Raw genomic sequence first — 14,970 nt, forward strand, 5'->3', positions numbered from 1 at the left:
TTTATTCATATTGCTAAAGCGTAAGCAAGTAAATGTACACGCGATTATATTAAACAACATTATGAAAGACAATACGAACCTCCGGATCAATTGAAACTTTGGTTGATGATTTGTTTAACGCATAGAACAAGATAAATGTTAGATTGCTGGTTTTATTTTGTTCTTTAACGGTTTATAGATAATGGCATAAAATTATTATTATTATTTTTTTTTTTTTTTAACTTTATTCGTTTTATGGACATGGATCACTTGGATATATGTTAAGCCATAGGTATATGGCTTGACACACATCCAAGGATTCTGCAAGGTCTACAATAGAGCATAATGAATCATGACGGACAGACTCGACCAATCATAAGCTAGTTTCTGTAAACTTTTATAACAACAAATTCTACAAATTATGCATTTTTTACAAATTCAAAACATGACAATGAAAAGCAATTAGAAACACGAAGATTTGATCTGAGATTATCACGTTTCTAACTAGCTTATTTAAAAATGTACTCAAGCAAACAAGGAAAATGTTTTCATGGAAAAAGGACCTAAACAGGGCTAGTCCTTTTCAATCAAAAAGTGCCTAGTGCAGCGGCTTTCAACCGGTTTGGAACGACATTTCAGAAGCGTCGCAAAGTATAGTGCTGAGCAGCGCCATAACACTTCAACCAAAAAATTACCGGGTTGAGATTGCCACTATTAGAAAAAAAGTTGAAAAAACTGGTCTGGTAGTTTACCTTTTTCAAAATTTCTGGTTTATCTCTCGGTTAGGAGCCTTAACTATGTGAGAACGTGCATTTGAACCAAAAATGAGTTGCTGGTCGGAAAAACATTATAAATCTCCATTTTTCAGAAATACTATATAATCAGAGGCGGATGAATTCCCATAACCCTAGCTTATTTAGCTGTGTTGCTTGCTACAGAGAGATCATATTTAAAGAGTAGGTCTCTGAAGAGATCTGAGTTTACTACAGAGAGCGCTGAGATTTTTAATAAATAACTAATGAGAAAATCTCAAGCAAATTTTGTTTACGCTGACATACTGTCCTAGGTTTCGATTTTCGGGTAATATTTTCTCTTTAAAATTCAACCGCTAGAACAAAATTTGGCGATGTTGTCCCGTTAATTTGCATATTATAAATGTTTTCTAACAAATTTCGGAAGTTAAAAACAAAGTACAATAATTTTATTGTACTTCTGGTATTTGTGAAACCGTTCCAGTAGTTGTTTTAATAATTCGGACACAAATCATTCATTGTATTTATTCAGACACTTCGCAAATTTCAAACTACGGATCAACTAAATAAATATTAAAGATAAAATTTGCCAAGTGTCTGAATGAATACAATGAATGATTTGTGTCCGAATTATTAATTCTATTGTAATTACAAAAATGATAACATATGTGATAATGCTCATGATATATGAGTATTGTGAAGCAATGTTCGGTTTGTTTTTGTCATTAGTTTATTGAAGAAAAGTTTAACTCTTACTGCCCCGTGGTACAAAGAAAGCCTTATTTTTATCAGGCCCATCATAGGTTTGATTAGGTCCACAATGGATTCGCCAGGTGGCCAGGAACAGGACCAGACATATCCAAGACAGACCATTTCCGAAAAATTCACGTGGTTTATCGATCAAGCCGGTTCCGCCGCGACTAAAAGTAGTTTTCGTGCCTAATATTGCCGCCTAACGCATTTTAATATTAAATAAAAATTATTATAAAAATAAAATTTAAAAAAACATTACAGAAACTTAACAATTATTTATTTTATAAAAATATATATATTTTTTTTTATGTAAGATACAACTCATTAGAACTTCATTTATTAAAAGGAAACAAAATAATTTGAATCGAATCGTCTGTACAGAGGACATAAAATATTTAAAAATAATAAATAAATATCAGGCAGGAGTATAATTTTTCGACGAATATAAAACATAAAAAACAATAGCCAATAAAGCGGTTCCTAACAAATCTCCTAAAGCAGTTAAATAAGGAATAGAGGAATTATCAGGATCGATGCTCCATTTCCACATCCAAAGAATCATGCAATATGCAGAATACAAAAGAATTGCTACCTGTAAATCGAATTAATAAATTAGTGACAAATTTTCAGAGCAATTAAATAATTTATTTAATGATAAATTAATTATAAAACTGGATTACCTGAATTAGAGCGGCTACCGGATAGAGTACATAAAATAGAGGAGGAACGTCCGGTGAATCGTACTTCAGAACATGAATGATCATTAGGAAGAAATATTGTCCAGGAATTACCATAAAAAGAAGCAGATTTGCGGTCCGTACGTGAGGATCTTTATAAATTTCAACGAGTTTTAATAAAATTTTATTTATTTTATTTTAAATTTTTCTTTTTTTTTTAAATTAAAATAAACTTTAATTAATGTTTTAAATATAGCTATTATGTAGGATATTTAACAAAATTCTATCAGAATATAATGGAGTGTTTATTAAATATCATAAAGATAAAAATAAAAGACAATTGAAAAAAAAAGTACTATTCCGTTTAAGAGAAACTTTTAATGAACTTTCAATATTTTCGTGAATTACATTTATTTTTAATGAAATTATGCTTTTAGTTTTTAGAACATATTTGTGTCGAAGGATAAATAATAATGAAGAAAATGCTTGTCTTCCATTTAACAATTTCTAATTTATAACACTACATTGGTGTTAATATTATGTGTTAATAAAACACAAAGTGGCATTATAGGGCCTGCATGTATTATTAGTTTAACTGAGAAGTTTACTTTATCTGATTTCACTTTAAACGACGAAAAATAAAAATAATTTGAGATATATTACAGTATAATGAGTACATAATCTTTTTACAAAATACAATAAAACAACGTCTAATTGTTTCATACAGGTTATGTTAAGTCTATATTACAGTTAAACTATATAAGTAAACTATCCTAGTTTACTTGCATAGTTTACACGCAAGGCAACTACGTTTACATGTTTTTTTTTATTTTTTTATTTTTTTGAAGATAATGCTTTCTACTCTAGATAATAAGGAGACTTCAAACGCAATTATCAGCTGTTCTGTGATTAGATTAAACGTTCTCCATTGGAACTACTTACAAAAAATTTGGGAAATATTGATATAAACTTATTATTTTTATTTAGAATAACTCGGACTTTTAACTTTCATTGCTTTGTTGATCTTTACTGTTATTATAATAATTTACCCTAATGTAGTGAAGATTATCTTATTGATCTTTTATAATAGAGGGAGAATATGCGTGTGTTTGTGTAGATTTATAATAAACTCTATAATACTAGGTATTATTCGCGTCCACATATTATTATAGTATACGATGATATAGTTTAAAGAGACTCACTCTTTCCAAAAAAAGCAGAAAAGGGATCGATGCAACGTTTTATATCACCCGTCGGCAGTATGCCAAGTTTTGTTCTTTGATGGAGAGAAGTGGATATACGACTGGCTTGAACAGCTACCAGATTGCCTCCTACACCTAAATTATGAAGTAAATAATAAATTGATTTTTTTCTTAAAATAATTATTCGAGTAGTTAATATTTCGAACTTAAAATAATGTAACATGCTTTATTGAAATTTTGAAAATAAAAAACATTATTGTAAAATTAAAAAGATGATATAAAAAAGTGAATTTATCTTTTTATAGTGTAAATAATGTAAATATGGTTTCGATGGGGTTTTAAAAAATTATTAATATTTTTAATTACGGTAATAAAGATGATAATTATGTAGATAAACAGAATTATTCAAATAAAACTAAGATCAAAATTACAACATGGAAGATTGTCTTTATATTTAAATTTAGCTTTTAATATTTGAAATTTTTTACGAAATTTCATATAATATTTTTCTATAAAAGTTTATTTAGAGTTACTAGAAACTCTTTCTCTTACGAATTATCTGTTTCTGAAGCAATACTCTGTTTAAACGATTGGCAACAAAGCTATGACTCAGTTAAAGTCAGTTAAATTCTGCCACTGATTATCAGTTTGTATAATTTCACTGAATATTAACTTTGATATCCAAGTATCTTATCGTAAATTGGATAAAAATTGCTTAAAGATATTTTAGAAGGTCTCTGATTAGCAACGGACAATAATTTCTAAAATTGAGATATTTAATCCTCATTTTGAGAGCTTGATAAGATCTAGATTATGTCTAAGAGCATTAAAATTTTTTTTTAATTTAAAATATACCAGAGATACGTTTTATAGGCCATAATTATTTTTAAATTGTAAACTATTTTGAAAAATTAAAACATACCATTAATAACTGGTTGGAAAACAGCAATTTCTTTGTATTGCGAAACAGTGGTATCCAAAATATAACCTCCCGCACTGAAAACATATAAATGAATTTTAAAATTTTGTAATTATTAGAATGGTTAATAAATTAATTAAGATCCTACCTAGCAATTACTACAGCAGTTATTACGGGGATCCAACCAGTATAGAGTATAATTCTCGTATATTCATTTTTGTAAGCGATCAACCACCATAAAGGTACCAGAGAGATTAAAATTATAATTATTGGAATTTGGATCCATTGTTTAATGACTATGAATTAAATTAATTTTTAAATATATATGTAACGTTAAAGCATCGATGAATTTGTAGAACATTTAAAAAAGTTACTCACTGTCGTCTAGTGAATATAAAAACTGGCTACAAACCGAAAGAAGACTTAAAGTTACAACATCACCTAATGAAGCTGCAACTGGTGCTGCAACGTTATCGGGATTAATTTGGCACTTTCTGGAGATGATAACTACTCCTATTGTTACGCAACCTAACAGATAAGAATTTAAATAGTATTTTATATAATAAAAGTGTGATGTTTTATATAAATCTATATTAATATAAAGTACCTAAGAGGAAACTTGCTATGGAGGCAGTAAGCAAACTGCTAGCACATATCAAAAATGCGTGATTTATACTAAATGTACCTTCTTCGATATAATCGACTAATATCGCAAATAACGATGCCAAAAATCCTACAACAGTAGCTTGACACTGAAAAAGTTATATTTATTATAATTCCGATCTGAATAATATAATTTTATATTAAAGTTTTATAATGTTTACATACCTGAACGAGGGCAAGATTTCCTTTAGCAATTTGATATTGTTCTTTAGTTTGATCCAAATTACCGAGATTTGCCTGTTCATAGAAATAATCCCTTAGTAAGTCAATATAATATTATTGCTTTATATATATATTTTTTATAATTTTCGTATTAAAAATGTTTATTACTTGAGTAGACAGTCTGGAAGCCAAAGTCATTTCCAAATTTCCTTTTAGACCCAACAAAGACGGAACAAGAATAAACATTTCAGGTAAATTTTTGAAGACACTCCAGTACTAAAAATAAATAAAATTTAAATAAAAGTTTAGATATAAATTATTTAACGAAAGTGTATTATAAAACACATCTATTATGACTTAAACATTTACTAATCTCGAAAACTTTACTTTAGATCAATGTTCTTTCATTCACGAGTTTAGAAAGAGGGTTGGATTACTGAAATAAGGAAATACAACTCTTGAGCTATCTACCAAGGGAAGAGAACACTTTCTATGGAAAAATGGCCCCTATTTAGGTGTTAAACCAGTGGTTCCCAACCTTTTCTAGGATGCGGAACACTTTTGTGAGCAATTTTCTTTAGCGGTACACTTACTTAAGTTAATATGAAATACATAAGCTTGTCATCAGTTATTTTAGTAGAATTGAGCAGTTATAATTCAAAATCTCTACTCATATTATTAATTAACGCCAATTCTAAGACAGGAAAAAATATACCTAAATAACTTTAATGGGAAACTTGTGCCTGATGTTTTTTACATATTTTATTCAGTTTTTATCATTGCCTTTATCTTATTCGAAACAGTAGTACACTCCGTAAGTCAGTACGAGTCGTACATATATATTTAAGTTTATGAAAATTTTATGATTTTAATTTTTTGATATTCGGCGGCTCGAATACGATTGACACTTTCCGATTTGCGACTAAATCTGCGGAACACTTGAGAGATGCTTACGGAACACCGGTTGGGAACCACTGTGTTAAACACATAAGAAAGCCCAGAATATTTATATGGTCAGCCCATTGATGAGGCGGTAATCTGCGACTAACTAACTAGCAGTGTTCAGTGATTTTATCCATTAGGATAATGGTATTGAAACATTTTAACAGCGAGACCCCAAGGTAATTTTCCGCGACCCCAAATGGGGTTGCAACTCATAGATTGAATACCACTGCATTAGGATATTGGCGAGTTTAGGAAAAAGGAAAAATTGAATTATATAATAATATAAATTGATAAATTTATGGTATACGATTTTGAAATTAAATTACATTGAAGATACGTAAAAATTTTTGAAAATGAATTCATTCGTGTCGTCTTGATCATCATCTACTCTAAAAGCAGAATTACCAAATATTTGACGAATTCTCTAAAATTACAAAATTTCCAAATTTGTTTCGTTTATTTTTCACACAAAATTTGTCTTAATTTTCGAATAATTTTTATACTTATTACGTATAATTTCAATTAATTTTATCAACATAATTTTACATATTTCTTATTTGTACATTTGATATTTCCCCCCCTCTCTTCTATTTAAAACCTCTATTTTAACCTTATTTTTACGTACAATTTCATCTATAAACTCTTGTTTTCAAATTTATCTTAATCTCTTTGCTTTGTACGATTAAGAATGTCGACGAACTTCTTTATCGAAAAAATGTGATCAAATATTCTTAAAATATAATAAAACTAGCAGATAAGCCCATCGTTGTCCGGGCAAAAAATAAGAAAAAACATTATATTATTATACAAGCTTATTAGATTATTTTGTACTTCTAACCCTTCTATTACATTATATTAGAGTATTTTGATTTATATAACTACGAAGATTATCTTACGTTTCAGAAATGAGTAAACTCGCGTTGTTAAACAAGAAAAATTAAATACATAGCGAACAAACAAACAAACATTCTCATTTATACATATATAGATAAATATAAATCTTTTTTATCACCTATTTTTTTCTTTTTAATTTAAACTATCAATCTCAGGTTTAAACAAATCAGAATAAATTGAAGTTCATTAAAATTACATTAGTTGAGTCGATGGCTGTCAAAATGTATTGTTCTTTTAATAATATTTAGTATTAATTTAATAAAGTATTTGAATACGAAATGATTGATAATGCATGTAATTTAAGTTTATTTAATGTTTTTTTAAATTAAGTCAATTACTTTTTTTAGTTAAAAGCTTTTAAACTTTAATACGAAATGAGAAAAATGAAACTGTCATTTAAAATCGATATGTTGTCTTGATTACGTAATTAAATTAATTCAGAAATATTTTAGTAAAAATTTAATATTTAATTATTAAATTCATGATAAAAAAGCTTTTTTTATAGATAAGATAAAGTATAATACTGTATAGCGGAAATTTTTAAATGATTACAGCATAAGTAGCGACAAATATTTCTTAAAATTCTTTAATTCTGAAACATCTTTCGTGATTTATATTTATGCTTTTAAATATAAAAAAATTATTTATTACGTTATTTTACGAATTGTAAACATATCCGTGATTATTATGTAATATTAATTAATAATAAAAATATTACGTTTAGACATTATTTTGCGAAATTGCTATAAAATGTACCAGGTAATATGGACATATAAAACAAATATATCTGTGTTTTATACTGTAATACTGTATATATATTATTATCTAATTGAGACTAGATTTGAATGTACAGTACATTAGTTACAGTATATTGTGCATTTAAGTTGAAAAAAACAAGAAACTCTCCCTCCGTTATTATTAATATTACAACAATATTAACAATAATGTTAATCAGATATGAGAAAAGTCACTTAAAATATTGCTAGTTGCAATAGAGAGACAGGAACTTAAATTTAAAATTTTGCTCAGCATTATTGTAAAGTTGTATTTTAGTGAAATATCTTTTATATTGTTATTGTAGTGTTAAAAGTAATCTTATATTGGAAAAAACCGTTTATATAACAACATTAGCATAAAAACCCAACAGAGTCAGCCATAAAAATTATGAGTCCTGTGACAATTTTGATCTAGCAGTGAAAGTTTCACCAGGACTTCCTGAGATATGATCAAGATAACCAGAATATATTACATTTACAATCATTATTTTAAAGTTATCACGAATTTCTCTCCTATTTGATAACAATAATTAAGTTTTATCTTGAGGAAACCGTGTTTTATGTTTTATTTCTTGCGAAGACACAATGCAGTGACGGTAGATTTAAAACACTGGGCAAATTTTCGTCCTTTATTCGGTTGGAACGCTTTTTACATCGCGCGTTTCGGGCCGATGCCCCTCTTCAGCCAACTTATAGTTGTCTGTACGTGTTACAAATACATGTGTATAAACAGCACAGCAGTTATTGGGGGTTGTTACCTCCTAAATGTTGGTGTTAATAGCTTGTATATACCATTATATATAAAACAAAATATTTTTAACATGGAATACCAGAAAATACAGAGTAGAACTAGTAAAGAAATTAATAAACTTAAACATATTAACGAATTAAAGAAAAAGTTTGCTCTAGACGGGTACCCAACCAGATTGATTAATAAAATGGAAAATAAAATTAATAATAAGATTAAAACAAAGGATAAAAAAACTGAACCGAGAATAAAATATGCCAGCTTCCCATACATTAGGAATCTGTATGAGGAAATCGATATAGAGATGAGGAAAAATAATATAAAGCTTGCCCCTAAATACGAAAATTTGTTCTCCAGACTTAAAGCTAAACAAAAAAAAAAAAAAAAAAAAAAAAAAAAAAAAAAACAGAAGATAGAAAAAGATGATATGAAAAACATAGTTTATAAGATACCATGTACTTGTGAAAACACTAACTTCTATATAGGAGAAACGAAACGCAAACTTAAAATAAGAGTAAAAGAACATATAGCCGACTTAAAGTACAATAGACTAAATTCAGTATTCCATGATCATTGTGTGTTAAATAATTGTAAAATCGATGATAATAAAATAAGTATTTTACATAGAGAATAGAAGACATATAACAGAAAATTCAAAGAAAGTGTAGAAATCATTAAAAATAAAAACAAAAACAACAATTGTATAAAAACTAATCTAAGTGTAAAAATCAGCAAAAATTAGATTAAAATGTTATAAAAAATATTATAAAATATACGAAACTGTTTCAAGATTCGATATTACGTCATTTGCATAGTGATAGATATTAAAATCCAAAAGTGAAATAAAAAATTGGCAATGGGCACCTGTTGTATAGTAATATGCTCTAAAAAATGTCGTTAAGCTCCGGAATAATTTTGTTGGAAGGGAAAACTCCTTAGAAGTAATACCTGCCCTATCGGTACTTAACCAAATGTATGCAAATTAAAAAACCAAATTACGCAGTTGAAGCGGCGGCGTGTGAGATCTATATACGGAAACAACTCTAGTCACTATGCAAGGGAACTCCCAGATAACATGCCGATAGACGAATTTTAGATTCATGCTGTTGGACTATTCGTACTCTGTCTATGCTTTCGAACGAGGTACGGTCCAGTCTTTAATGGTATACAAGTTCTTAACACCAACATTTAGGAGGTAACAACCCCAATAACTGCTGTGCTGTTTGTACACATGTATTTGTAACACGTACAGACAACTATAAGTTGGCTGAAGAGGGGCATCGGCCCGAAACGCGCGATGTAAAAAGCGTTCCAACCGAATAAAGGATGAAAATTTGCCCAGTGTTTTAAATCTACTGTCACTGCATTGTGTCTTCGCAAGAAAAGAAAAAAAAACAATAATCAAATAAAAATATTAAGTTATAATTATAGAACGATGTAATATACAAAACACATGCATTATGTTGAAATTACTGATATTAAATTAAAAATATATAATGATCAATACAATCGGTTTTTAAAATCAAATTAAATAAATTAAAGGTGACTAATATCACATTTCTATAAATAAAACAGAAATAAATATAAAATTTTGAATATTTTATTATATTTTCTAAAATAATTCCATCATTTATCATTATTACAAAGTTGAAAATAAATATATCAATATTATATTAGAAAATTTATTTTCTATTAGTTAAAATTAGAGGTTGAATATATCTTTCTAATGGTAGAGCTTTATTTTTAATTCAAGTTAGAAATTTCTAGAATCGAAAAATAAGATATAAAATAATTCTTAAATGAATAAACAAAAAAATATTTCATAGATAACACTCGATCATTCACGAAATACATGATTAAATTATCATCGTATTAGAAAATATACTGTACCATGTATATTTAAATTTAGAAGAATATAAAATTAAATTAAATAAATCTTATTTATTATATATTTAATCTTTGTTTATCGTTGCATACAGTAATACGCGACCCCGGACTTACGCGAACCCGGAGTTACGCGATTTTCAAATCTCGTCGATTCGTCTTTTGTTTGAGCGCCACGCAACTCTTGATTACTCACTCCCCCACACTATTGTTCAGCTTACATGTTCGGACGTGTCGCGCGGAATCGACGCATAGCTACAATTTATTTTGTGTTATTTATTTCTGTGTTTGTTATATCTACGAAGACTTGAAAGACTCTACTATGTCATCTAAACGAAGTAGAACTGATTCTTCTGCATCAAACAAGAAAAGAAAAACTTTATCTTTGGAATGTAAAGTTAACGTTATTAAAGACTTCGACACAAAAATAAAAATTTGTGAATTGGAAAGTAGTTTGATCTACCGGAATCGACGGTCAGAACAATTACAAAAGGTAAAGAAAAAATTCTCGAAGCTGTGAAAACTTGACAGAAGGCCTCAGTTCAATTGAAAAGGGATTACAAATTTTAGATAATGTAGACTCCAACGAAGAGCGCATTTCTTCTACAAAACGAGAAATAAAAAAATTATTAGCATGCTACGAGGAAATTTTGCGGGAGAAAAAATCTTTGAGCCGTCAGACGAATTTGTTAAATTTTATGAAGCCTTCTACATCAAAATAACTTCGGTTTACGATTTTAATAATATAATTTGTTATACATATGTATTATCTAAGATTTTATTAAACATGTTTTTCTAACTTATTGTTTTCTTTAGTCTCCGGCCCCAATTAAAAATAATTTTTATGTATTTATATGCGAAATTATACCCCGACTTACGCGAATTCGACTTACGCGGTTATCGCTCGATCCCACCTATCGCGTAAGTTCAGGGTATTACTGTACTTAATAATATCAAAGTTCAATGGTCAATTTTCGCATTAAACCTAATTATAGCCTAAATAGCTTTAGGAAATAGATCTGCAAAATACCCGCAAAGTTTTCTATGAATGAGACAGTGCTTTCTGTAAATCATTTGTTTTATTTCTTACATTTTTTGTAAGATTTCTATATGGTAGATTATTGTGAGTAAGAATGATTTTAGCTCTTCGAAGTCTGACAGTTCGCTTTGGGCATTGTGAAAGAGAAAATTTCTCAGATTGGCCTTACAATAGTCGAAAAACTAAATTTCCTTTAATGAAGTCGAAGTTTCCTTTAATGACTTCCAACTGTCAATGGGGAGGAACATGTGTTGAAGAATATCAAATAAAATTAAAATTTTTCCATGGTAAATGAAATACTTAAGAAAGTGGAGTACTGTGTATAATTCATGAAATATTCATCTTGTTTACATAGAATAATAGAAAAAGTATAAAATTATAGATAAATACCAGTAATATTGAATTTATTTTCTTTTCGTATATGATTCACATTTTTGGTTTTGTTCTCATCTTTAAAATAAAAGTGATTATCGCGTACCAGTGAGCTAAATTCCAATTATGACAAATAATCCACGATATGGTAAATAAACACTAAATAAAGACAAGTAAATAATTAAAGGAATAAGTTCTTTATTTATAAATATAAAAACATTTTGTATTAAATATGTAAAAAATATGTATTTCATAAATTGTAACCTCGAAAAAATTTCACTTGTAAATGAAATTTTAGTATCTCTTAATTTTAATATCAACTTATAAATATAACAAATAAAATATTCCCTCTGGCTCATAATGAAATACATTTATGTAAATTTTTCTAAATATAGTTTATGGTAAGAAATAATTTCTGATTAGCTCTTGTTAATTCTTAATTTTGGTAAAATATTCTACCAGGTTATATACTAGTAACGCTTGGAGTTGATTATTTCATGAGACAACGTCATTAAAAATGAAAGCAGATCAAAATAACATCTGTCGTGATAGCGTTAGAGAATTTTGCTTCAAATTGTACAGGCAATAAAGCAAAACAATTGATCTGTAATCTGTGCAATTAGTAAAGTTCCAGCTTGAATTTGGAGTTATTTGATTAACCGCTTTTATAATTTATAATTCAAAGAAAAATATTGCCAAAAGTGCAAGAATTACTTCAACAATTTGGGCAAGGTTAAATATATCTCTTTTAATCGTCGAGGTACAATTCGTAGTTTGTCTTTTGCAATTGGAATCGCCAAGTCAATGCTCTTTCGATTATTTCAACAGGACAAACAACTTAAGTATATATCAACAGTAAAACCAATACTGACAGATATAAACAAGAAAGCCTAACTGGAATTTTACTTATCTAAGGTAAAAAAAATAGTAACCAAGGTAAAATTTTAACAAAGATTTGGAGTAATTTTGTTACAGTAAGATTAAACAAACTTCGTATAAACTTAATATAGAAATTTTCAGTACAAGAGTTCTGTATGCCATATTATGGGGCTAAGAGAGTAATTTTTTAAAATAAATGTATAATACATTCGATGAAGTAATAATCTTAATATTTAAACGAAACACTTGTAAATTGTTATATTGTTTTCACTAATATTAATACCAATTTTATGTTAAAGACATAAAACTTCAAAATTCATAAAATATATATTTTTAAATTGGTAAAAACTTACCTGAATAATATCCAGAATTAAACCAGCAGCGACTGTTCCTAAACCAGCGATCAAAAATGGAAAAAATACTTGTGAGAATATACTACGAAGAGATTCTGTATTCTCACTAACTCCGCCATTTTCTTCTATCCCTTCATCGGTTAGAAGATGTTTCATTTCAGTTTCGTACTTTTGTGGAGGATTATCGGCATTTGTCTCTTTAGTTTCCATTTTCGAACAGCTTCTTGGCTGGATTTAGTATCGACTACTCTATAAATGCAAAACGGTAGTAACCTTTTTTTGAATATGCCAGTTCGGATATCGCCTACAACAAAAAGGTAACATCTTAAGATATTTCTTTTTATAAAATTTTAAATTAATATATGAAATATCGTTAGAAAATTACCTTATTTTCATAAAACTTCTTTTTTAAAGAAGCAGTAAGAATATTTTCTAACCCATCGAATTAAGTTTTCGAGCGATTATAGTCTTCTCGCAGACCTACTTCGAATTAAGCGTAACGATACTTCGCCTTTCTTCATTAGAAAAAGAATAAAGATTTGATACGGTTAATAAATTTATAATAAAAAAATAATCTATAAAAGCGGACTTTGTAATTTACGATATCGATTTTGCGCTCTTTTGTAAACCCCGCCTTCTATTGTATAGTAACTAGTCGTGACTGGTTACAACCGACAGATATTTTCCTGTGGTTGGACATGTGAATACCCATCCCCCTTTGATTATTAACAGGCGTCATAACGTATTGCTGCGTGATGCTGTAATAATTGTGTTAATTATTTCCGTGTCTTTCACGTGAATTTTACCGAAAAACTTCTGATTTTTATCAGGTTAAACTGAATATGCATTTATGAATAAGCATAATGTATTTATATACGATTAAAAAAAGTATTTTAACAATAGTGATGTAAATAGAAAATAAGTTATAGTTATGAAATCAATAAAAAAAAATAATACATGTTAAATTCAAATATTTAAATATTTAAATTTGGAAATTTGAAATTGTTTTCTAGTAACTTGGAGTTGGCGTATATCGTATACGTATTTCTGATTTTATTTTAATGTTACGGTCTTCAAAACATTGACAGAAGAGTGCCAAGTAATTAAATAAGTCCTTTTTTTCGTATTTTTTAATAATGTTTAACATATCAAAAAATTTTGACATATTTTAAAATTTTCCCTGTTTTGTGGGTTTCGAACTATGATTCCTCAGAACACTACTAAATCCCGACAATGCCAAATTACAGGAAACCCAATGTCAGACTGACACTTCGGTCATTGAGTTTCCTGTAGTTGCGTAACTTTCCAGGCAAAAGAATTTAAAATTGCTTGTGGTGTCATCTGTTACGGTATTTTATTTTAAAAACTTTTTATATTATTAATTATTATAAAACGGCAAAAAGCCAAATTTTCAGAATAGAGAGGACTTTTATTAAAAAAAAAAAAACAAATTGTAAATGCTAATAACGAGTAAAATCGTCATTAAATCTGATCCTACTGGAGATACACACGACTCCCTGTATCTCTTCACCCCATCGACCTTTAATTACCAAAATTTAATAGCATCAATCCGCCTAATAAACAAACCACTCTGCAAAATGTTATAATTTTTCGACCAAAAGCACAGGAGTTATTAAGCTTTAAATAGAGTAAACAAAATTGTGCTTTCCCTCCACACACACTAACATTCATACATGCAATGAAAACACTAAATAGTTTTTGCACTTCTCGACATTTCAAGGTCCCCTGAATCCAAAAATGTAAAAATATTGAAGGTCATATTTTTAACCGATCGCCATACTTTCCCTCTGTTATATAACAGTGCCGAGAAAGTAAAATTAATAAAAGAAAATTGTTAAAAATACAAAAATAGATGAGTTTTTGTTTTATTTGCTTTTTCATAAAAAATAATTCTTGTTCTTGATATTTGGTAAGAAATATCTATGACATACTTTTCGTTTTAATTTTCATTT

At 28.2% G+C, this 14,970-nt stretch overlaps 1 protein-coding gene across 1 annotated transcript; it reads right to left on the reverse strand.

The window, feature by feature from the left end:
* Window positions 1-1,739: 1,739 nt before the first annotated feature.
* On the reverse strand, window positions 1,740-13,532 carry LOC136968471 (solute carrier family 41 member 1-like). The gene is made up of 11 exons (XM_067262483.1): window positions 13,383-13,532; window positions 12,998-13,301; window positions 5,276-5,383; window positions 5,111-5,182; window positions 4,890-5,034; window positions 4,661-4,810; window positions 4,431-4,578; window positions 4,286-4,359; window positions 3,364-3,498; window positions 2,165-2,313; window positions 1,740-2,076 (listed from the first exon to the last, which is right to left on the reverse strand). Exons 2-11 carry the CDS (start codon window positions 13,205-13,207, stop codon window positions 1,900-1,902), a joined length of 1,368 nt encoding a protein of 455 aa, XP_067118584.1. The 5' UTR covers window positions 13,208-13,301; window positions 13,383-13,532; the 3' UTR covers window positions 1,740-1,899.
* Between the last annotated feature and the right edge of the window lie 1,438 nt (window positions 13,533-14,970).

This window comes from Centruroides vittatus, unplaced genomic scaffold, assembly GCF_030686945.1.
Source record: "Centruroides vittatus isolate TY-2023 unplaced genomic scaffold, ASM3068694v2 contig_10, whole genome shotgun sequence".
In the NCBI taxonomy this organism is placed as follows: Eukaryota; Metazoa; Arthropoda; class Arachnida; order Scorpiones; family Buthidae; genus Centruroides; species Centruroides vittatus.

Coding starts and splice junctions, on each gene's coding strand:
- LOC136968471 (XM_067262483.1), bottom strand. CDS start 13,207: ATGGAAACTAAAGAGACAAATGCCGATAATCCTCCACAAAAGTACGAA. Junction 4,360..4,430: donor ACTGCTGTAGTAATTGCTAG/GTAGGATCTTAA, acceptor ATATGTTTTCAG/TGCGGGAGGTTATATTTTGG. Junction 2,077..2,164: donor CGGTAGCCGCTCTAATTCAG/GTAATCCAGTTT, acceptor TTCGATTTACAG/GTAGCAATTCTTTTGTATTC.